The sequence below is a fragment of the Ischnura elegans genome, chromosome 10, assembly GCF_921293095.1.
Source record: "Ischnura elegans chromosome 10, ioIscEleg1.1, whole genome shotgun sequence".
In the NCBI taxonomy this organism is placed as follows: Eukaryota; Metazoa; Arthropoda; class Insecta; order Odonata; family Coenagrionidae; genus Ischnura; species Ischnura elegans.
This window is the reverse complement of record NC_060255.1, coordinates 26,923,935-26,948,942: the sequence shown is the minus strand read 5'-3', so window position 1 is coordinate 26,948,942 and position 25,008 is coordinate 26,923,935. Positions and strand designations below refer to the sequence as shown.

At 35.3% G+C, this 25,008-nt stretch overlaps 3 protein-coding genes across 8 annotated transcripts in view; 2 read left to right on the top strand and 1 right to left on the bottom strand.

The window, feature by feature from the left end:
- LOC124166349 (sodium-coupled neutral amino acid transporter 9-like) overlaps positions 1 to 4,522 on the top strand; it is a 52,889-nt gene extending 48,367 nt beyond the window's left edge. The window contains exons 10-12 of the mRNA XM_046543811.1: positions 2,614 to 2,718; positions 3,365 to 3,669; positions 3,769 to 4,522. Of these exons, the coding sequence (XP_046399767.1) occupies positions 2,614 to 2,718; positions 3,365 to 3,669; positions 3,769 to 3,967 (609 nt within the window). The 3' untranslated portion in view covers positions 3,968 to 4,522. The remainder of the gene's footprint in view (positions 1 to 2,613; positions 2,719 to 3,364; positions 3,670 to 3,768) is intronic.
- Positions 1,908 to 10,522, bottom strand: LOC124166352 (ATP synthase subunit C lysine N-methyltransferase). Of its 4 annotated transcripts, none has more exons than XR_006866428.1 (5): positions 10,426 to 10,522; positions 8,809 to 8,981; positions 8,511 to 8,717; positions 4,458 to 4,671; positions 1,908 to 2,856 (listed from the first exon to the last, which is right to left on the bottom strand). XR_006866428.1 is itself a non-coding variant. In XM_046543816.1 (4 exons), the coding sequence occupies exons 1-4, from the start codon at positions 10,520 to 10,522 to the stop codon at positions 4,513 to 4,515; spliced, it is 636 nt and encodes a 211-aa protein (XP_046399772.1). In that variant the 3' UTR covers positions 4,399 to 4,512. The 4 variants fall into 4 exon arrangements, 2 of the variants coding, with proteins under 2 accessions (XP_046399772.1, XP_046399774.1); XR_006866429.1 differs by having other exon boundaries at positions 2,649 to 2,837; XM_046543816.1 differs by lacking the exon at positions 1,908 to 2,856 and having other exon boundaries at positions 4,399 to 4,671.
- On the top strand, positions 10,214 to 23,169 carry LOC124166350 (tubulin polyglutamylase TTLL6-like). Of its 3 annotated transcripts, none has more exons than XM_046543814.1 (13): positions 10,214 to 10,391; positions 11,464 to 11,567; positions 11,813 to 11,972; positions 12,103 to 12,233; positions 12,409 to 12,565; positions 12,636 to 12,736; positions 15,038 to 15,166; positions 17,017 to 17,242; positions 17,346 to 17,524; positions 19,827 to 20,034; positions 22,455 to 22,628; positions 22,721 to 22,879; positions 22,955 to 23,169. In XM_046543814.1, the coding sequence occupies exons 2-13, from the start codon at positions 11,476 to 11,478 to the stop codon at positions 23,030 to 23,032; spliced, it is 1,794 nt and encodes a 597-aa protein (XP_046399770.1). In that variant the 5' UTR covers positions 10,214 to 10,391; positions 11,464 to 11,475; the 3' UTR covers positions 23,033 to 23,169. The 3 variants fall into 3 exon arrangements, with proteins under 3 accessions (XP_046399770.1, XP_046399768.1, XP_046399769.1); XM_046543812.1 differs by lacking the exon at positions 10,214 to 10,391 and adding an exon at positions 10,401 to 10,488; XM_046543813.1 differs by lacking the exon at positions 10,214 to 10,391 and adding an exon at positions 10,598 to 10,686.
- The last annotated feature ends 1,839 nt before the right edge of the window (positions 23,170 to 25,008 follow it).

Here is a 25,008-nt window from a genome sequence, read left to right as displayed (position 1 = left end):
AAAAAACCGGAGGTTCATAATAAAGTTTCTTTAAGGAATCGTCGAAGATGAAACCTATTTTGTCAAAATTTCATGTCTCTTGATTCTCCCGTACTTAAAGTCAAACTGCGAAATTGCTTCAGAATCAAGGGTAATATATATGTGATTAAACAATGCATATATTTATGAAAACAAGCACATTTGCTTCATTTTCTCAAAAAAAATAATGTGGCATAATGCACTCGAGGTTTGATATCTACCCAAATACAATAAGTCCTCGATAAACGAACAAGATGCCTTCCTTGAGACCTTGCTCGTAAGATGATGAACCTATGCAAGTGATCGAGGAGTGCGGTTATCTTACAGAAGGCAACACTACATCACAGTTGTGCGTTAACTCAGGATTGTGACGAACTGATCTAGCTGGGCATGCGACGCAGCCAGAGCGGAAAAAAATTGCTGTCTGCAGTAAGGAAGAACGGGCGAAACTCTGAACAGTTCCTGACTTCACATCGAATTAAATTATACTTTGTCTTTGTATTAACCCTTAACCGGTGACGTGCGGTCTGAGAGACCGCTGCGTTTCTTAAATTATGAATATTTTCAAAATTAAGATTTCAAAATATCTATAATTCTCGTTAGCTTCATATTTTTGCATAACAAGGACATCCCACTCTTAAAATTTAACGTTCCTTTTATTAATTTCTGTAAATTTGCAATTGAACTCGATTAGCGGTCTGTGAGACCGCACGTCACTTACTAAGAATGCATCAAGAAAAGGAATAAGCGGGATAAATTTCATGGCTACTTACTCCTTAGCCTTCCAACTTGATCATTTAAAGCCTTTTTTTGAATCTGGCGAAATATTGATACATAAATATAATAATTAAAACTCAAGTGTTTTTGGCATCAGTTTTTTGATCCTGCTTCAAATCACAATTTTTTATGACAAATTGGTTCGTATTGGGAGTGTAAAAATTTTAATATAAGTTTTAAAATAGTTAAGCATTCAAAGAAAAATTAAACAAAACAATAAAAATGGCGTAGCAATATTTTATGAATTTTTGATTTATTGCGGTCTCCCAGACCACAAGTCACTGGTAGTGTAACAAGAATTGCATGTCATTGGTTAAGGGTTAAGCCCAAAGTGTGAGTCCTCTATGCCATACTGCGTCGCATCGACCAACTTGCGAGGCACCAAATTTGAAATTTCGGGCATGCTTGAATTTTTCAAATGTTTATACCTCTGAAAGTTCATGAATCGAATCTGCGTAGGAAGAGGACAAACTACCGTATTTCTCCGAATAGAGTCCCCCCCCTAATTTTGAGGCTTCAGTTTCGGGAAAAGTTAAAAAAATGTGTTTGAATATAGTCCCCCCCTTTACTTTTACCACAGGCATTTTTGGAAAAAAAAGGGGGGACTATATTCAGACATATACGGTATACGTCCAATTTACGATCGGTAATGAGTGGGTCATGATTCCACAGGAATGAAGCTTATTATATGATATTGTGTGCATACTGTAGTATCTCCCGCTGAAGATAAACTATAATTGACGTATTTGGGAACAGTACAAAAGGAGAACTTAAACGTAGTGCAATTATTATAACATAGCAGAGTGTATATCCACCTAAATGCTGTTGCTTATTCATGGAACTTCATTTTATAACCACCAGGACCGGGAATGAGGTTCGTAATTTCTTAATAATGAAAATTTATATAACAATCCATTGCAACAGCTACATAATCCAATGCATTCACTGCTGTATTTTCATGTCTTATAATATTAACAGTTTCATTTCCCCAACTGTTACTTATTTGTTGGTACAATAATCCACTACTCGATAGTAGTTGGATGCTACTCACTCCTGGATCACAGCAGTACTGTGTCAGCGGAATCGATTAATTTCATTTTTTGGGCTCGCTGTTATTGTGTGGTGTGTTCACAGACTCATTGCATTCTAAGCCTATCCGTTTCACTTTCAGACACTCTAGAATGCAATTCTATCTTGCCAGTACGACTATTATTATTAACTGTCTCTCGCTGATGATCATTAGGGGTTGCACGTAAGGTAGCTTGTCGCACATTTGATTAAATTTGACGACCTAAGTTAGCTCGTCTTCTCCTTTTTATAGATAGGAATATCAATCCACCCACAGAAATAAATTACATTGTGAACTAGTCAAAACAATAAAAAAATCACTTCAAAAATTTGAAACTGTTTGTAAACAGTTGTTAAAATACATGAACCCAAATTGGTTACAAACACAATAGTAATTAGAAGGAAAAATGAAATATGCACATCTAACAAAAAGTATTGGAAAGCAGGTATGCTAGAAGAACCTCCAAACATTCAAATGAAGAAACAATGACTAAAATGTGATTAGAAATCATAAGACTGATGACATGGAAACATGGGAATATGTTACCATCTACCACTGGAAATAAGTTACCATCTAGCAATCTTCTCTTAATAAGGTTGCCTCAAGCAGCTGCATTCTAATTGGTTCACTCAATCTATTCTTATTACTATAGTTACCAAGTTGTAACCTATAAAATTTTTATCTAAGCATGTTAAAATAGTACAGGTGAATAAAAAAGTTTAATGAGAATTAATACCTTTATTCCACAGACACGAGACCTTTCCATCGCTTTTGTACTGGTGACTGCAACATATTTGATCATCGCTATCACATTCTATGTGTGCTTCCCTTTGAACAAAGGATGCATTGAAGACGTAAGTATCAAAGGAAATATTCATTCCAAAATAAGGCAATTTTTTTGCATTCCATGGCTAAATTTCTTCTGAATTCTCAGACTTGTAGAAAATTCATGCAAACTTGTTCATTATGTTGGCTGCAAGGATGATGAAATGCTATTAATAAAAGCACAAAAGGAATTCATAACTTATCTATTTATCATTAAAAAACAAACTTGAAAAAAGAACATATGTATAAGTAAATTTTTCAAACTAAAATTCATTACCTAATTCAATCATGTTCCCCAGGGCTCCGTTTTGGGCCTCATTCTGTTCCTTTTATTTATAAATGACCTGCTGAATAAGTTTAAATATGTACCAGGAGTACTTCCAATAGTGTATGCTGATGATACCAATGTATTAGTGTCTGCCACATCAATGGATAGTCTGGTGTTAAAATCTAATGATGCAGCATGTGTCTTACAAGAATGGTGTTATCGAAATTCTCTCATCCTCAATGTAGAGAAATCTACAGGTCTTCAATGAAGTAGTTCTGTCAGCAAAAAATTACCTCCATACTTTCCTAGGAAATTTCATGACATAGTTAAGGATGATCCACCGAAGAATTGAGTTTTCATAACTTTACAAGTAATTTGTGTGATTCTTTCTCTTTCATGCAATAAAGGCTTTCCTGAATAACTTCCCCACTTCAGACGGGATGACAGTAGCAGCACGAATGTTCCTGTTCTTTCAGCTGTTAACTGTATTCCCATTACTTGCATACATGATTCGTGTCCAGCTTTTTTCAGCTCTACCATTCCTAAGGCCAAAGCCTCAAATACACCATGTTACCTCTTTTGCCAAAGTCAGCAATGTGGCCACCACTACAGCACCTGCAAAAATGCTGTACATAGTCACTATCAATATCATACTCATTATTATATGCATCCTGTTTGCAATATTCCTGCCAAAAATAGGAACCATAATCAGGTAAGTTAACTGGCTAAATTATAAATATGTACATGTAAATACATATGATTTTTAGTAATACCAAAAATATGTGTAAGCTAATGAAAAATATCAATTTAGATTCACAGGTGCAATAAGTGGCTTTGTCTACGTGTTCACTGTCCCATGTCTGCTCCACATTGCCTCTCAAAGGAAAATATCAACCGATGAGGGTTTCTTCTTCACGGGAATGTCCTTTTCTTCAGTTCTTTACCACTCTGCCATTCCCGTAATAGGTTTCATCAACTTAGTAGCTCAATTTTTTATTTCAGACTCATGAAAATTTTAAGTCTCATTAAATTTTACTTTTAGACTTGCAGTGAATGTGTGGTTTTTATCAGAAAAATGATGACTGATGTATGTATGATTTTGTGATTTCAATTTTTATGGAGACGCTGATATATTTTAATAAATGCTTCATGCATGTTCTTTTAAGATTAAATTTGAAGATGTGATATACCAAATAAAGGAGCAGAGGAAACTCACATGAAATGATAGACTTAAAAAGCCTTAACTCAGGAATGTGAACCATGTACTTGTCTTATTTGAAATTTTATACTTAAAACTATGTTTGCAGTCAGTGCTACCATGTATTCTATAGCAGTGTCAATAGCAAAGAGGGCAACGTCTCCATTAATTTAATTTAATATCATCATGAGTAACTAAGGTAAAGGAAACAGTATGAATCCTATGCATGAGGACCCAGAAATATTAGGTTTCAAAGTCTATTCATATTTATTGTTTTATTTCATGCACAGAATGATAATTACCTGTGATGCCAAAGGCTATTTTATGATGACTATTTGAGCAATAAATATTATTATTTTACAATATATATTTTCCATTTTTCTGATAGAGCCATACTGTATCTATTCCTGATCCAATGATTGAAGATGGTGTCCAGTTAGGAAGTGGAAATCTACACGCTGCCACAAAAGCATCATCTGCTAGCTCTTTCTTCAATTTCTCTTCTAACTCAGGCATCTCCATGAAAAAGGAAAATATTGATGAGGAATAAAATTCATCTCAGTAAGCACAACTGCTTATAAAGAAACACTTCACACAATAGTGGTAATCTAAATTTCAGCAATGAGATATGTATTTAAAATAACCTACCAAATCTCACAGCACTATAGTTAGAGAAGTTACAACAATTATGCTTCACATAATCATTTTATTAGATACCAACACCAGCTTAGTTTTTCATGCAATAATAGGAAGTTTTCCATTTTAGCATCAAAGAGATTATGATTTTTACCTATACCTAAATTACCGCAACACATTCTCTGCTATTCTTTTCTCAACAATATTCCTCACCAGAACATCCCTTCATAAAACATGTTTAAATAAGTATTTCATTTGAGGAGTCATGTTTTCTGTCAACAAAATTATTTTTTTTTAATGATTAAAACCTATGGTGTCTTCATGTCCAGCAGCATGCAGAGTGACTGATTTTCTCAATCCCACTCCATTAATGTGACCAGTAAATGTAGTGTAAATTATAAAGAGCAATTGGCATGATACACCACCAAATTGGTGATATAACATGGTGGTAAAGGTCATTACAACTGAAGTAGCAGTGAATAGCAGTTTGTTAAAATGATGGCATTATTGTACCATATGGTAGGAAAATGTTAAAGTTTCTTTTGTGCATTTCACAGTTGATACTAGATTTTACTTTTGAATTATTAAGTTAGAAAAGCATAGATTATGAAAAAAATGCTAGCAGATTGATAGATAGAATACTTAAGAAAAGTTCAATTGTCCTATATTAAAAAAATATACATATTTGAGAAGGAAGAAACTCAACCTGGTTTATAACATAAATATGGTACTAGAATGCAGGGGAACAGCTAGGAACAAAGGCAGGGGGGGCTAGGTGCAACTAATACCGGGGTGGGGGGATATGGAACACCCACCAGGATAAGCGGTAAGTGCGAGATTAATAAATTGTGGAATTTTAAGATAAATGGTTCAAAATGGTGAGTTCTACGGCTTTGTGAGGGATATGTTATTAATCCTTACACTATTCTATTAGTAATATCAATCTAATTTAGTAAAATGGATTAAACTTAAAAATTTTCTCTGAGCTCTGGGGGGGGGGGGGTCCCCCAAAACCCCCCCTCGCTGAGCCACTGCAAGGATGAATCCAATTTCAATAATTTTGAACCATTTTGAATGTACTAATTTTTCCTGTCCAGTGAAAACAAGTGAGTACTACAACCATTTGGGCTAAATAAAAGAGGTGAGAAACATTACGGACACAAAGAGAACTATAATTTTACTAAACACTTGAAGATATGATCAAGTAAGTTACATGAAAAAAGTAAAATTCCTTCTAGCTCAGGCACTGCAAATTCTCATTAGAGAGAGGATTGAATTACACTTCAAATTCAGGAGCAAGGATTTTCTGTGCTCACCCGGCAGTGATGAGCTTTGTAGTACATGGAGGCGAATGTTAATAATTTATAATTCCAATTGGTTTTGAATATCGACTACATCGAATATGCAGTCTTCTTTTTGAAGGAGCTATGAGCTGAGGATAAGCTGCTTGGAAACTTGATAGGAAGTTTTTATTTCACTTGATAATTATTGCCACCATGCACTTTGTAAAGGCAGGACAGTCCTTCCCAAATGATTGAGACTTCATTCCAATGACAGTTTCTAAGTTCGTATCTATATCGTGAAACAAATATTCCTTATGAGTCTCACACTCATTGCCTACAATACTCAGAAGTTCATAATATACAATCCACAAATATTGCACTAGACAATATGGTATCTGGCAAAAACTTTTTAAATCTAAAATCCTTGTTTAACCAACATGAATCACAGTAGAGGGTTCTACAATCTACCACTAGATGTGTTGTCAGACGCAGCAAATTTGAATACCGTACAAAAGTCTCCACTCATGCCACTGATATATGAGCAAATGTGACAGCAACGATGTCACACCAGCAGTAAACTCAGTCACTCATGTGGTAATAAAAAAATAGTCTAACCTCTTAATAAAAAAATCTTGGGACTAGGACAAAATTATGTTAAATAGAGGAGTACCAACTCTAATACAGTTAAATTCATTAATTGGATAAATAAATGATAAATATTTTGGATTCCAATCAGCAGATAGAATAAATAAGGTTCTCGCAGACAAAATTTTGGCCCTGACATAATTTCATGAATTACTGCCATGGTACAAGAAACGGCAACTAACTTCAGCAAAAGCTTTTTTAACTATCCTGATTGCTTTGAAAATTATTTAAGAGTAATCAAAACCAGTTGAAAATGATGAGGAATATCATAAGGTGGTATTAACTCTATAATGAGATTCAAACCCATTTTAGAAGTTCTATGTGGACAAAAATTTCATTAAAAATTTTATGCTATTTTTTTTAAGCCAAGGAAAATCTGGCACATAATTTTTACAAAATTACACTTTTATAATAAATTTGGGCACAATTTCACACCTTTGAAACCAATTTAATGCAGTACCATGTACAGCAAAAAATCTTTTCTCCCTATTTTAGCTTTTCATTCCATTCTATACATAAAATAGATTACCTTTACCTATTATTTAAATCTTCCTTTCCAGCAAGATAAACTGTTATCATCTGATATAATGCAATGAACAAAATTATTACCAATCACATGACTGCATTGTATGCACAAAAATCGTTAACACTGCTGTAGATGTAACAACGCTAGATTTCCAGTTCAAACTACCAGCCCATTTAAAAGGCATCATCACATTAACCTTAGAAAAAGATGGTATAGGACAATATTTATTGATTTTAACACTACATGAATATTAACTCAAGAATGATAGCCATAATGGTTCGAGAACTATATAACAACTGTTATACAGTCCTTGAATTGCTATGCTATCATTCTCAGGTTGTAAATAAAAGGGTTGTTCCCTTAGACCTGAAATGGCAATAAGGTTTAAGACTTTGGTAGATGGCAGGGAAAGATAAGCTATGGCAAAAAAATCTTCCTCATTCAGCCATTCTCTAATAAGTAACAAAAAAAACATGAACCTACTTTTCATGAGTTGGTGATCATTAAAAGTGGTGGTTCATTGACTCGTTTGAGGAGAATCGCTCAATAAATGACGTAATAGCTCACAAGAGTGAAAACAAAAATGCACCACATGAAGCATATCCACAAGGCTAAGGAGTAGTTGAAGAGCGGTGGCCTTTTTTACGCGAGTTTGTGGCATCATCAACTTATATAGTAAAAGGGTTAAGGCCAGGCCCATGCTGGACCCCTTCTTAAGGCAGTCAACGGCCATGGGTAGAGGGCACCAGCATTATGCAGGGGGAGGACTAACGGAGTGATCCAGAATGAATTATATTAATTTAAATCATTGTTTTGTTTCCTCAATGTTAATTATGCTGTGTAATGATACATCACTGAAATCAAGTTAACTGCGCAATGCTGGTATTCTGACTGTAAAATATGTCAGTTTTGGAATAGAAGGGCACCAAAGATTTCCAGGCAGGAGGGTGCACCTGGATACGTCCCAGTGTCCTAGCACGGGACTGGTTAAGGCCGTCACTTTTTCTCCACAAATAGCCCATCAAGTCCTTGGGGGACCAAAACATGGAGAAGTTAGTGGCTCTCAATTCCCCAAACATTATAAATATTTAGAAAAATTGGTGAACAAGTGTATTGGAATTTTTTCTAAGCTTGATTTAAAACACTGAAACACTTAGGTTTAACATGTGATATACATATCCACAATTTTTGCTCATAAATACTTTTGATGGAGTAATTAGAAGAATCTGAACTATCGAAAAAAAATAATTATACTAATGACATACCATTTCCTCAACACCAAAAATTACAATGTTAGAAAATGGATGGAGCTGAAATTTCCACAAGTCAGTCCTGTGATATTTGGGATAGCAATGTGTGCTGATAGTTCCTCTCCTGTATTCTCTGAAAGCATGAAATCTTGAGTACAGGATTAGCCATGGATTAAGTTCCACACCTTTGGCAATGAACCCATGCTTTGCAGCAACCAATACCTGAAAATGAACAAGGATAATGCTGCAGCTTAATAAAAAAACAATAAAAATCGTTTCATAAATCAGAGTAACCATGAATAACTTGATTTACAATTCGACCATCTCCACTGCCAAGGTCAACCAAGGACCCAGACCTTCCTTTCAATGCCTGAAACACATTATTCACTTGCGTAGTTGTAGCAGGAACATATGGAAGACACACCCGTCGCAACGCAGGAAACACAAATGGAGCACACACAGCAGTGAGTAGAATAGCTGCTCCACCTATTCAACAGTTGATATACAAATGTAGACAGCACATAATTAAAACAATCTTTGCATGGACTGATTTATGGCTGCAAATAAAGACTTCAGCAGAATATATAGGAGCAACACAAATAACTGACAGCTACTGAAAACCCAAATTTTTAAAAATCACTCAACATGAACTCTAGCAGATAATGTGAGAATACAGAACGAATGCAAGTTGGAAACTAGAAAAAACACTGCCACCTTCATTGGCATTTAGAATGGCATGGATTAACAAAATTAGTTCATCATCATCAACAGCCATCACCTTAAGATTGGTTTGATCAACACTTTGCTAAATTCTCCATTCACCTAATATTTGGGGCACGTGCCCCCCCCCCCTTAAAAAATATGCAAGACTTTTAATACGGTCCCATTATCATTGTGTTTGTTTAGTATTACGAGGTATCCTTGTGCCCCCCCCCCCCCCCCCAAGGACAAAATCCTGGATACAGCCTTGCTTGTGCCCCCCCCCCCTCCAGGATGAAATCCTGGATCCCCCCTGGTGTCTCATGATGTGGCTAATTAAATTTCCCTATCTTCAACCCCAACTTAGTTATCAAATCAAATTACGAAAATATTTTGAAACTTTACTTCATGCTGATTGCGTCGAAAATGGGCTAATTTTTGAGACCACCGACTGCCACGAAAGTGGAAAAATTAGCTTTGAAGCCGTTTTGATACTGCCTTGATAAAGTATGCTGAAACTTTAACACAAGTCAAATACAGTGACCGTGTGAACTAATTCGCGGTGTTAATGGCTAATGCGCACTTGAAATAGCTTTACAAGACAGTTTATAGAAAGATGATGGCAGAACTAACGAAGTGGAACTATAAGAAAAGTTTCCATTCAGCCTAAATAGGCTTTAATTATTTCAATACTGCTCATGCTAAATTTTAAAAGTTTTCACGTTCGGCCACACTTCCTTAACAATGCACGAAAGTTCAACGTCAAACAAAGTTTCAAATTTCATAGTTCAATATGGTTTCCTTTGGCATTTCATCACATTATCAATTAGCACATTCGAAAGTTTCAACACAAATCCTACAAAATTAGTGAAAAAAAATATCATTCGTATATCCGTTATCAGAGGTAAATAGAGCACATTACTGTACACGATGAGAAACTACGGTTACAAATTTCCAAACACCAATAAGAATTACATAGGACGAGGCACCCGTAAGTACGATTCACCATGTGAACAATACAACAAAGGAAATGGCATACTTAAAAAACAAAAAATACAGAAAACTGATAAAATTAATAATTCTTTTTGATGGGGCGACACCGAAATAAATTATGTGTCTTTCTTACAGCTAGCACATGGAATCACTGACTAGTTCTGTGATCAGATCTGTTTGATAATGATGATGCACAGAAGGAAAGTGAGTACTGCGGAAACAACAAAAATAGAAGTACCTGTAACACCGGCAAATATGTACCCCACCCATGAACTTCGAGGAGATGAATCAGATTTTGATGGTTTGTTTACAGCGCTTCTTTCAAACGTCTCCATTCGTCTGATTATTTAAGTACGCGGGTCGAATATCAGTTGTCTCAAATGTGGCGGCAATATGAATAACAAAGAATGCGACGACTAATTATCCCACTACAAAAAGTGAATAATTGGTCCAAAACTCAATAATTTTTTCAATCCCACTCGTTTTTCAGGATGCAAAGGTAATTTTTTTAAATTATTAATCGGCGAAGATCTTCCCTGTTAGTTTTTGGTAACAAATCCATATAAATTTTTTTGATTAAGTACCACCTTCTCCATTTATTTATGGAGACTTGCGTAAAATAAGGTTGAAAAAAATCGGTATTTGAAATCAATTAGTTTTGCTTTTAGTTTTTATGGTATAATATAAGGGACTTTTTCCAGATTTTATGCCGGAAATTAACCAAAATTTGTTGATTTATAATTAGCTCTTGATATGTGATACTATGGCAATTTATTTTATCTCATTGCCAGCTAAGCATACTTTTTTTTAGCTGTGAATCTAAGGGTTTAAGTACAGAGGCGATTTTATTTTCCTCTAAAGAATTGTAGACGGAATTATTGCTTTTTTACATCTCAAGGGATGGGAAAAAGGCCAATTAAGACATATTGACAGCCCCTCCCTTGGAACCTGTCATCTGAATCTGTGCCCGACCTGTTCTTTCAAAGTTGGCTTCAGACAAGGCAAAGTAGAATGCATACTAATATATGAACTGAGGTGCAATAAAAAAAATGCATTGAATGAATTAAGTGACCAACAATGACTGTACAAAATATTGTGAAATAGCCTAATCTCGAATTGTTCATGGGCATGCTGCACTGTCCAAATGACCATGTTCAACATAGTCATTGTTGAATTGTCTCGTGTGAAAGTTTCTTTCCAGTTTCATATTACATATTTTTTAAGCTGGTTTGTGAATTATATGATATTTTGATGAACTTTCCTTTTCCTGGAACAGAGATGAAAGCATATGCAGAATAGCCAGTACAGAAGACTTCTTTCCAAAATGTCTCACGATTTTGTTTCTCAAGAGAAGAAAAAAAGACGCATTAGAAAGAAAAGGTTGGAAAATCTTGCATAGTTTTTAGAGCAGCCATTTTATTCATTAAGTCCACCTTGTAACCACATCAATTTTCCCCATTCATTGCCTGAGTCACTTGCCTTCGAATTTTTTATTAGACCCCTATCTTGCAAATCATAACAATGAACCAACCTGCTTAGATATTGCTTCCTAAATCTATAAAAAAACATTTGCTTTAAAATCCACTAATTATAGCTTAATCTCCAATTGCTTTTAATAATTTTAGAAGCTTGGCAATTTGCACTACTTACTGTCAATTTGATATTGTGAGGACAGTAGCAAAATCATTAGGGATGAGAGATGTTCCTGAAACTGCAATATGGGACATATTCTGGACCGACATGTCTGTGTCATTAGAACGAGCAAAAAGGATGAAAGGATTTCAGGTGCAATAGTTGAATCTTTAAATATATTTATCCATCTTCAAGAATGAAATAATTTTTACCAATGCATTTAAAGTAGTGTTGGCTGATTTTCAGTGTTTGAATAACATAAACAAATCTTGTTACTTTGTAGAGAGTTAATCATTTCCCAGGAATGTCTGAAATTTGCCGAAAAGATTTGTTGGCACGCAATATGATGAGAATGAAGAAATTGTTTCCGGAAGAATATTCTTTTTTTCCAAAAACTTGGATATTACCAGCAGAGTACGTTAAATAATATGATTTTAAGGTTTCATTATCTTCTTTCTCACATGTTGTCCAGTAGTGAATGACAGCAACTGGCACTACTTTGTATTAGCTTAAAATCCCTTTTTACAAATAAGCTATACTAATTTTTACTCTTATTTATTCATGACTGTATTTAATTTTTACATTGCAGCTATGGAAATTTAAGTGGAGGTAGCTCCAGAAAGATTGCAAAAATATTCATCTTGAAGCCATTTCTTTCTTCACAAGGCAAGGGGATTTTCCTCTCTATTGGGCTGAAAAATATTTCATATTTTGAGCGCATGATATGCCAAAAGTATATCACCAAGGTGAGACATAAAAAAAATATGTTGGATAATTTTCTTGAGGATTACAATAACATAAGCATTTCTGTTTCAGCCTTTCTTAATAGATGGCTTTAAATTTGACTTGAGAATATACACATTAATGACATCATGTGACCCTCTTCGAATCTTTGTTTACAATGAAGGGCTTGTAAGGTAAAAGCATATGATGGTAGAGGAATTTTATTTTTTATTCTTATAATTTAAGTACACCAGAACTAGCCACGGTGAAAACTTTATGGAGTCACCTTAACTTTATGAATGCACAAATTGTGCAAAAATTTCACAGAGAAAAAAATCATTTGCCTTGACCGGGATTCAAACCCGCATCTTGAGATTGCTTTAGCCAGTTAGCATACAACACCACAGCTGGAGAGCAAAGCCCGAAATTTGAACACTAAGAGGTGTTCACTATGACTACCAGGACTCGGTGGCGCAGATTACCAGGACTCGGTGGTGCAGCGAGTGGAAGGTTTTGGGGGATAAAGCCCCCCCAGAGCTCAGAGAAATTTTTAAGTTTAAACCATTATACTTAATTGGATTGATATTATTAATAGATTAGTGTGAGGATTAATAAAATATCCCTCACAAAGCCGTAAAACTCACCATTTATCTTAAAATTCCGCAAGTTATTAATCTTGCACCTACTGCTTATCCTGTTGGGTATTCCCTACCCCCCACACACCCCGGTATTAGTTGCACTTAAACATCCCCCGGCCTTAATTCATAGCTGCACCCCTGCCAGGACTAGCCACCAGGATAGCCAGAATTGGACTGCTATTTACATAATATTGTCAGCAATCCACACCATCTTGTCTAGTATAGCCCACAAATTTCCATAGAAGGGAAAGATGCCTTGGTAGCTTAACCCAAAGGCTGTGGGAGTTCGTGATTTTAGCTGCCAACCAGTGCAGAAGAGACTCCCTGTGCAGGAGGCACCCCCTGCCACGAGGGATAGTCTCTTGGAGTTAAGCTCCTTATGGTGAGGGAAAGTGCTCAAGTGCTATCCAGGTGGCAATAAAATTTGGGGTGAATGCCGCAGTCAGTATGCGAAACGTATAAAAACGTTCCCCCACTCAAGGGTTAACTGGCTAAAGCACTAGCCCAGGAGATCCGGGTTTGAATCCTGGTCAAGGTGAATGATTTTATTCTCTGTGAAATTTTTGCACAATTTGTGCATTCTCTGTGGAATTTCGCTCAATTCATTCATTTAGTTAAAACTTAACCACATAATTCTGATAACCTTGATTCTGTCAGTTAGTATGAAAACCATACTTGGTTATTAAAGGTTGAATATTAATGCATTCACTGCAAAGCAGAATCTACCTTCCTGGGTTCAGATTATAGTGGGACCCACCTCTGGGTTATGGTTGTACTTTATTCTGAGCGGTTTAAATCATTGGTCTTACATAGGTTCATTCTTTAGCATGGTGCCACACACTCCATTCTCTGGCCAATTGGAGTTGGTTGAAAGAAAGACGAAGAACATGGGGCAGCCACTATTCCGGCTCACAGCAGCTAGGGACAATGCTAAAGGCCATTTAGGGTGAGGTCTTCCCTGTGCCATGCTTCAAGAGTGCATCAATGTACATGCAACTGAGGCCAGTGTGTTGAGTTAGACATAGTGTCTCCCCATTTTTTTCAACTTGACTTCAATTGACTAACTCCATTCTGAAGTGATGTAAGTGAGAGGCATTGTTTAACAAATTGAAAGTATGTATGTATTTTTCACAAAATAGCAAGCAAATGATTTTTCTATGATCATAAGTGGTGGGTCAAGTTGCAGTTGGTTGGCCACTAAGTGTGGCGTCACCCATTCTAGCAAGAGTATGACCCACCTGTGGATCATGGTTGCACCAGATAGGTTACGATGTATAAAATAGACATGCCAAGTTAAATGCTTCAAAATTCTCACTTTAGAAATAGATAACAGGAGAAAAATGAAGATATATATGTACACACATCGTAAATTTCCACCAAGCCTAGCCTGATATACTTACAAATGTAACTCTCTGTGAGACAACCTGAAAGTTGGTTTGGATAGGTGTAGGTAGAGTTCACCCCAGACTTGTAATACGAGTGGGCATCTGATGATACTATAACTGGCAAAACCAGTGGTGCTCAGTATTTAATATGTATTGGCAAAGTGGCAAAAACAAAGTTACTTTTATTATAATAATCTTGTTTGCTACTTTTTCTATCTTAAACCAAAGGGCTGGTATATAAGACGTTACATAAATAGATAAAATTCATGGAAAATTCCCATCTTATTTCTTTACAAGAATAATCTCACTCTCCGCCTTATCATGCCAAGTTAAGTTTAAATCTTCGATGTAGATGGAATGTGATTTCAGTCAGCAAAAAAATTACATTTTTGTGATCATTTCATGAATAAGTCATATTGTAATTCCAGCCAGATTTATTTTTAAGTATATTAAAATATTTCTTCCTCATTAGGTTTGCCACCTCAAAATATTCAAGACCGTCCAATAGTAACATAAAAAATGTTTACATGCATCTGACAAATTATGCTGTAAATAGATTCAGCCGTACATACATTCCAGATGGTGAAAATGGAAGCAAACGGTAAAATATATGGTTCTTTTCACTATGCATAACATAACAAGTGGAGATGGTCAGATTAGACATGAGAGACCCAAATATACACGGGTCGCAGTCAGAAGGCCCTCTCCCAAAATTCCTGGCAACAAAACGCCCGAGACAAAATCCCCACGGCAACAAAATGTCCAGGGCAAAATCCCCATGGTGACAAAACGCCCGGGACCTCAGGGGATTTTGTCACCGGGCCTTATGTCCTCTGAGTATTTTGTCGCTGGGCCTTATGTTGGCGGGGGTTCTGCACCGGGCCTTATGTCGGTAGCCCGTGTTGTGGGTGGAAGAGGAATTGGCAAGGTCCTCGATGGTTTGCAGTCAGAAGGCCCATTCCTAAAATCCCCATTGACAAAAGGCCCGCGACAAAATACCCAAGACAAAATCCCTGCGGCGACAAAATGCCTAGGACCTCAGGGGATTTTGTTGCTGAGTCTTATGTCCTCAGGGGATTTTGTTGCTGGGTCTTATGTCCTCAGGGAATTTTGTCACCGGGCCTTATGCCTTCAGGGGATTTTGTCGCTGGGCCTTATGTCGGCAGGGGTTTTGTCGCCGGGCCTTATGTCAGCAGGGGTTTTGTCGCCAGGGATTCTGCACCTCATGTCAGTGAGCCAATATACACAGATCCTCCGTTTTACAAGATAATGCAAGTAGATACTAAGGCACTGAAAAAATACCATCTGGATCTGAAATTTAAAATCATGCTTCATTGAGGATGGAGCATCCTCAGATCAGAAGTTCAGAGTTCTGATTCCTCCTTCACATGTTGCGATGCAATATGTTGCTTCACCTATACCCTAATGATGATTTGTTTCAAAGATGTTTTGGGATTTACAAAAAATAATTCCAACTTTAAATTGGTGCGAAAGGTTTATTTGTGGTCATTTCTATCAATGAATTTTCATTTCATCCTCCATCCTGTATTGCTCATATGCTGACAAATTGCAAGCTACAAATGATATCATAGAAAATCTTGAAAACTATTAATCAAATTCATACAATGTGATTTGATCTTAATGTCTGAAATTAATTAAAAAATAAAACATGATAGGCATTATCAAAATACCATCACTTTTACTGTTATTTTCCCAAGCGAAAATTGATAAATACATAATTTTGATAAATGGCATGTAATTGGAAATGCACCTGGATCCAAAAACATTTGAAGATCCAACAACTGAAATCAACGATCAGGTCCCGACCCAAAAATATCCTGGATTTTTACATTCCTACTTGTTGATTGAAATACATGGAATATTATTACCTTTTTTAAATGATAAACCTTTTGATGAGTTTTACATGCATGCTTCAAAGCTAGGTAGGGGTCCTTAGGATGGGTTTCATTCTCCAACTCCAGAAATGACTCCCTTATCCATCTCTTCCCATTTTCAACTTTGCTGAAATCCTATCCTTAATCACTTTAGCATCCCCTCTTGGCCTAACACTCCACTTTAAATACACCACCTATCTCCTGGAGCAGTTTCCCCATCTTATGCATATGCTGTGTGCTCCGTCCTTAGTCTCCATGTGTATACATTGCACCGTATATCCACTGTGCCCTCTATATTCTCCCATGCACCCACATGCCAAACTCCAGCAGCTTCTCTCATTCTACATCTCATCAAAGGCTACACACCAAATACTAAATGAAATGGTAAACAAGAGGATTGCTCTTGCTGCACACATCAACTTTACATACACCAGTAGGGCAGGGGCAAAGAAACTATGTGGCTAGAGAATTTAGTTTATTAAAAAATCATTTTCCTTCAAAAATATTTTTTTCACCATAATAACTCTATCGATTATGGAAATGTTTGTTGTTTCAGGAAATTATCGACCTTGAATAAATGGTTAAGCAATCATGGATATGATGTGGCTGAATTATGGAAAAAAATAGATGATGTTATCATTAAAACTATTCTCTCAGCCTATCAGACCTTGAAACATAACTATTGGGCCTGTTTTTCATCTCGAAATAATCAGCAAGCTTGCTTTGAACTTCTTGGTTTTGATATAATTCTTAATTATAAACTGCAACCCTTTCTATTAGAGGTAGGTATTCAATATTTTTTAAACTATTGAATATTGGAAGTACCTTTCATTTAATAGATGGCTACTGTATTGATACAAGCTTTACTAAATATTTCTCTACCAGGTGAATCACTCTCCAAGTTTTGGTACAAGGTCAGATGTTGATAAGGATGTGAAAACAAGTCTAATGCATGATACATTTGAAATCCTGAATATTAATAAACAAGAAAGGACTAAAGTTGAGAGGGAAGTGAAAGAAAGGTGTAAAGGGAGACTTCAAGGAATGAACGGCTGGCATGAAAAGTATTTATCTCATAAATTCCTGCGCAATGCAATCACATCATTCACAAATGTTATGGAAAAGTTCTCTTCAATTTACTCACTCACCATGACAAGACAAAATGATGAATACCAAAAAAATGGAATCAGACTATTTTCCTCTTGGAAAAATGATCCATTAATGACCTGAGGGACTTATGCTTGAAACACTTCATATCCTTCTTAGTTCAAACCCTTGATTTAGGAAGACTTAACTATGTTACTTATAACCTTTAACTATCTTGAGCTATGCATTTTAGTTCTTTTGACTGAGTTTTTCTAGCTTGGAATAATCTAGAGCGGTTTAAACACCATTCGCTGGTATTGAATCCACAAATATCTCTTACAATACCTCAAAAGTATAATTCTTTATTACTTTCACCAAAAATTTCCAATTTGAATGACCATTAACATAATACCTCATTGGTGGGGTTTTGTTTTTAAAATTTCCAAAATGAAGTATTTTGTATTATCATGTGATTTACTCCTAAAAATCAATTCTGATCCAGAAATGAATTCCTTTAAGTAAAAAAAATGTGATAATATTGGCAAACTGAAGATTTATGTGTAATATTGTGTTAAAAATGACACTCAATTTTGTTCATATTATTAACATTAGTAGAGATAAAATTTTATCGATGGGGCAGTGGTGGCTCATCAAGTGAAGGGAAAGCAGTACCACTTCATGTATGCTGAGAGAGAAAATGAGAACAATAATTTTCACAAAGCTTGGAAAAGTATAGAAGTTAGATAATTTTTGATAGTGAAACGTCAAAAAGTTAAACGGTGGGCGCTCAATTATCAAACTGAAATTCCCTAATATTTTTAGACTATTTTTCCAATTTTCAAGACCACAGCAAATTCTACATCTTTCCAAATATTCATTTTCAAAGACAATAAAAATATGACTAAGTAGAGTGAAATATTACGTGTAACAAATTAAGTAAAATCACGATGAATAAAATGCAAGCTAACATTGATGGAGCACAATTTGCATAAGACATGTTCAAATACCCAAGATATATAAGCATAGGGGGGAAAATCACCATATGTATTTTTAAAATAAATGATTTTTCACTTTTTTTTTGTCAATTTCCTGACTTGTCATTATCACTGTCAGTGAAATACCATGACCGTCCAAGTTTTCCGTAAGAGTGGCCACCCTGAAAGTAACTAACTGGTAACTATAAGTGCAATTCTCCCCTAGAATTCTGATGAGTCCATTAACATGATTCCTTTGATTCAACTTGACAAGCAAAGGAATGTCTCCACCATTTCACTTATGAGAGAGAAAGGATGAAAGAAAAGTAAGAGAGATGAGCATGTAAGGGGGAGAAGAGTACTCCGTTACAAAGGCTACTACCTCTGCTATGTTGTGCTTTCTTAGTGCTTCCCTTGAGCAGTGAACTTCTATGCAACTTCCTAATTTCACATGCATGCTAGGATTGCCTGTATTCTGGTGGCAGGTGTTTATCCTTCCATTTGTCTCATCTAAATTTGAGCACATGTTTGGCCTACACATCCACCACTTCTATTCCTCAACACTAAAATTTAAGTTTGATTTAGAATACAGTTGATTGGATTCTTTAGTTACCAGATGAAAGTATGATAATAAGAAAGACCTCATTCAAAGAGCTCGACCTATTCCAAAGACTTTAATGTTTCAGAGCAAAGCACCTATTGACTATATACAATGTCATGCTTTCGGGGTGTATGTCACGCAGGATGTAAAATAAGTGAGTTGGTTCATAACTACTGATACTTAAGGGCCCGAATTATTTTCAATTGTCAGGGTGTAATATTTCCCTCCGTGTGGTTTGCAGTTTCAGGCATATTTGGACAGAAAAAGTAATAAATTTTTGTAATATTTACTAGACAGTATCTCTCTGTATATATAACAGACAGTATGATATTGTAATAGTTTTAATTTCCCCATTGAAATCAGGTATATTCTCATACGAGATTAAAATCACCAATATTTATTACTATGCAGCTGTAATTCGATCAAGGGATGAGAAGGAGGGGGCACTGAACGCTATGCCAGACAGATTGTTTGTCTGTCAAGCAGCTCATTTGATGAATGCCATAATGTAAAGGATAAATTCATTAATGTGTTCATGAAACTTTATGAATTCTAGAGAATTATAAAAAATTAAAGTATCTCGAATATTGTATGGGAGTATTCTCTTGTCCTAATTTCTTAAAAATGAATCCCAGTGTGATCCTAAGTGATCATATCAAAAGCTTCATCTTTATCTGATTTTTAAATAATTATTCTAACACCTAGGCAAGCTGACATGTTGAAGAGACAGAAAAAATTGAAAGATCAGGAAAAATGGGAGGAAGAACATATGGGTAACTTTCGAATGATTTACCCAGCGAGTGATTCCTCAAAATATGATATTTTCATGGCAGATGAAAATTCAATCCTACAAACTACAATTGCAACACGTTCACGTGAAGAGGCAGTTAGAAAAGAAAGAGTTGAAAATCAGGTACATACTATCTTTCTATTCACAATACAGGCATAAATAAATGAAATTTAAACAAATCCATAATTTTAATGATACATGATCGCAAGTTTTCCTAATATAACTAATTAGACAAATAGTACATACCTATTTTCTTAAACCGTTTGAGAGACTATTTAGAAGCAAGTCACTACCTCATCCACGAAAGGTAATAAGACTCAATATACAATATTCAGGCCATCATATTCTTCCCCAACAGCAAAAGAGTTAAAAATACTTAGCTCCCGAATTTGCTCCAATTACAGTAGATTGCGGTTAATAGGGACATATCGGGACTTGTGCACTTTACCCCAATTATGCAGCTGCCCCAATCAGGCTAACTATCCTGTATATGGGCATAAACAAACGTTGAAATGATAGAAAGAAGACTAAAGAATGTTTATAATGCAACATAACTTTATTAAACTATTAATTTGAGTAATAAATCAGCGAGTTTAGTTATTTTATTATCATTTTTAAGAATTATAACATATTTGTTAAAAATATTTTTCACAGCCTCGGGCAACGCTGAATGAATATTTTTTACTAAGTCCTATTAAAGAAAAGTTGCGGATCTTGTTGTTATACTATACTCTTGCGGATAGTATAACAACAAGAGTTTTCAAAATAGGGCAAAAATAGGAACATTTGTGAAAAATAAGAGTAAATCAAAGGAGGAAAATATAAAAAAATAGTATTCTGAAAACAAAAAATTTTAATTTTGTTGCAAGTATAGAGTCTATGTCGCCGACTCATGGCCCAATAAAGCAGCATTCTGTCCCAATTAAGCCAAGAATACTCTGTGATATTCCTCTATTGGGTTCTGTTCTTCAAGATCTCCCCCAATTAAGCGGCTGCCCCAAGTAACCGGTGGACCTATTAAATGGAATCTACTGTATTTTAATTCATAGCTCTTCAATTTTCTGTCTGAAAATTTTCATTATAAAAAACGAAAATTTACATAAGTAAGTTTGTAACGCAAATTCAGTCCAGCTTTTTATGTGCTTCAATTTAGAGGCATTGAGATGAGAAACAATATCATTTTTGTTGAATGACATAATTTTTAGAAATGTTACATTTCTGTACTTATCTAATTAAATTGTGAGAGGATTTCCTAACGTCTCATTTTTCTGTAGGCAATGAGAGTGAAATATAGGTATGTATTGCTTAACTGTCATTCAGACAAAGATTGAATGTGGACCAGCACCCAACTTGCAAAGACAATTGCATTCCAATAGAAGTCAATGAAAATTATGAAATAAATATTTGTACTTCCTATCCCATTGACAACCATTTTTATCAACAACCCTGCAGTTCAGAAAAAAACTGAGCCCTCAATTAAAATTCACAATTAAATTAGCAGATTGCAATGTCAAAAAAGTGACTCAGAAGAGATGTAGATACAATCACCTACTATACTATTCTGTCCAACTGATTCTTTCATTTATACTTATTGATTAGCTACCTCATTATATAAAGCCATTTGCCTCATGCTTTTAAATATTCCAAGAAAAAATTTTCCAGATGAATATAAAGTACTAACAAAAATGGATCGAGAATATCTGCACATATAATATGTATTCCCTCATATGGATGTCCAGTTGTTATGTTAGATAGTAACAAACAGTTACAAATATAAAGTAGTTACCCAGGTAACTACAATCCTCTTACATATGGTATATGACAACTCTATACAAGAAAAAAAAAACTAAAATGCTCTTGTAAAAAAGTTGCCATACTCATAAGAGGCTGTGTATGCAATTGTAAGTTCAGAAAATAGAAAAGTGATTGTGTTCAAAGAAAAACTAAGGTTATAAGCTGATATTAAATGGAAAACACTGAGCAAAATAGACTTTTAATGGAATGATTGGAAAGAAGTCCTTACAAGCTCTGTTCATTTCTTATTATAACAATTCTAAGGTAATTATCTAACCATATTTGTAAACTGCGAAACATTCTGCAGTTGGTATTATATAATAGGTCTTATTGGGCATGGTTATGAATACACACATACCTTTAGGAGCCAACAATTAGATTGTATCAGAAAATAAAATTTCTTTTACTTCTTAATTTGACATATCTGCAATGTGATGAATCACCATCCAATTTAATTAAATGGATTTCAACTGTGCTATCTTCCTTTAAATGCATAGTTAAAATAATGACAAAGCTTAGCAGCGGCATAATGGTTAATGTATGCTTTTTTCATCTTTTCGCCACTAAAGTAATTAAATATGTAATTCACCTTTCCTAATAAGCAATTATAAATAAAAAATTTCCTATCATCCAATTTGGGCCAAATGGAAATATGTATCTCAATATTTCAGCACTAACAGAAAAACTCTGAATAAAAAATGATTTAGACTAAATAAATTGTGAACAATGGTATAACATGATTTTCGTAGGAGAAAGGAAGATTAAATGCAGCACAAGTGAAGAGTGAACCTCAAAACGACACAATGAAACGAAAAGAGATATCACGCATTACCCAGATTGCAGTAGAGAATGGTATACTCCAAAAAGTAAAATCACTCAAAGAGACAGCTACAGTCAAAATAACAAAACCGGAGAATGCACAGGTGGATTCATTATACTTTGACTTTGGCTTACTAAAACCTATGTAGCATGTATCATCAAAAAAATTGTGACATTAATTATGCCTTTCAATTAGGGTGACCATAAGGAGCCTGTCAGTCCAAAAGCAGAGGAAAATTACATAAAAAATTCATTTGAACCTCATGCTTTGGAAACAAATGTCGAAAGAAGAGCAAGACTTATAGCATTGAAAAGAAGAGAAATGTTGATCATGAAGTCAGAATTACCTTCTCTGGTAAGTGTGCACACCTGAGATTTATGTTAAGGTCAATAATATTCATTAATATAACATTGAGTGCTTGCTTTTCAGATCTACTTTTCATTTAAAAGGCATAACAACTTGACATATTCAGATAAAATGAAATATGGACATCTCAGTGAGACCTGAAAAGTACATCATCACCAGCTAGCTGACTCAATTTCTGCAATGCCATTTTATAATAATAGAAATGTATTTACATGAACATTATTATACTATAATCTTTTATAGAAAATGTAAAATAATAAATAAGCCATGATATTGAATTTCTGAAAGCAGTGAAGCTGAATAGTTACTTCAAATTATGCATAGACTTAAACTAAAGCCTTGTTAAGTTCCTAAATATCCCATAAGAGTTACATAAATAGGAACCATCAAAAACAAAGAGATAGCTATGGAAAAGGAAAGGAAATGAATAGCCTGAATATAACTCAATCACTTTACAAAGTAAAATTGCCTTTGAAAGAAAAAATCTACATCCATCAGGCTACACCCTAGCTACAAATGAACAGCATGTCAGGCCTACCTCAATTATTTCAGACAAATTCAGAAAATTAAATCTGAAGCCAATGAATATTGGATTCAGTGACAAAAGGCCATACAACTAAAAACCTTAAAGGCGAACGAACAAAAATTGTACTAATAAAAACATAGACACACGTAAAAAAGGGACACTCACAAAAAAACGTTCAGACGTTTCAGCGGATTGATCCGCTATCCTCAGTGCTGAAGAGTATGACCATATATCAAAAAAATGAAAGGGTAAAAAGGGAGAAGTATTATGTACATCTCAATAGGGTGGTTTACTATTATTTTTTATTGCCTAAATCGAAAGATTATTACTCCTGGAGATTGTATTTCACGCTTTTAGATTTTTAAATGAAGATGTCTATTTTTCGCGATTAAATGAAAAGTGAAAATTTTTAAGTGCGTGAAAACGTGACAGCTAAGTATGAATGCTGGGAAATCTCCATGTGATGTCGTTCTGGTTCCCGCTGCTGCAAGTGAGGTGACTTTGGGGCTAGGCTTTGAGCGCTGATACGACGCAGGTAGCAGAGTACCCTACTAGCTGGTAGCGCTTGGATTAAATAAGGATTATTAATACCTTATCAAACGAAGAAAACTTTCCGACCTTAGCCAGTTTTAATAGGTGATTATTAAGACATGTTTCCCTGAGCTCTGTGCCTCATGCATGCATTGGTAATCTCAGATGATGTAAAACTCTAATCTACTCATATAGAAACTAGGTCCCTGTGACGTTACGTGGAGTGGCATTGCATGAGCGCCAATCTGACCTTTTTCAAATGAGGATAAAATTGACCATTGCTATTTGTCTAAACCAGTATTTCTAAAACCAAGTAATTTTTATATTATGAATACACAAATGGTGGGTAACGAATCGCAATCAAAGCCTTTCGTTTTCTTTGATGAAGGAAACTACCATATTGAATCTTGGGCACTGAAATGAAACACTTTCATGTCAATTTCATATTCTCTGGATGTTCATTCAACACTTTCCCGCTCAGTGGAATTTCACTTTCACAAGAGAAATTGAAACATTGCTATATTCCACCAGTCATCTATTCTGTTTCATTATGTTCTACAACTAGTATAGGGAGCATGTAGCCCAGTGAGTAGGGCTTTTATGTTGCTGTGGAATTATTGGCCAGGGGGTGCAGACAGGTTGTCAGGTTGGGCAACAAGTATATGCCACTAGGGGTGGGGGGTTAATAATGAATGCAAATGAAATAATACCCCCCTGGCTTCGGCCGTGCTAATGGATAGATTACTTGGCTGTTAATAGAGGGGTCTCAGGTTCAAATCCCAGGTGAAGCCATTTGATACCCCCAAACAAAAGCCTCGGAGAGCAAGGTGGTCCAGGGAAAGGAACTGGCTTTCTTTCAATGTTTTGCAGGCAACAAAACTGACAGCCTTAGATTACTGATAGTTCCACTTTAACGCAAACGAATTGCTCTTGAGAGAAACGATACCTGTTGAATTGCCAAAATTCATACATGTCAATTACCTTCCTGGCTATTACCAAAGCATTTACATACGGAGGGGATATCCCTAGAGTGACTTGTTTCTATTCACCGCCACAAAAA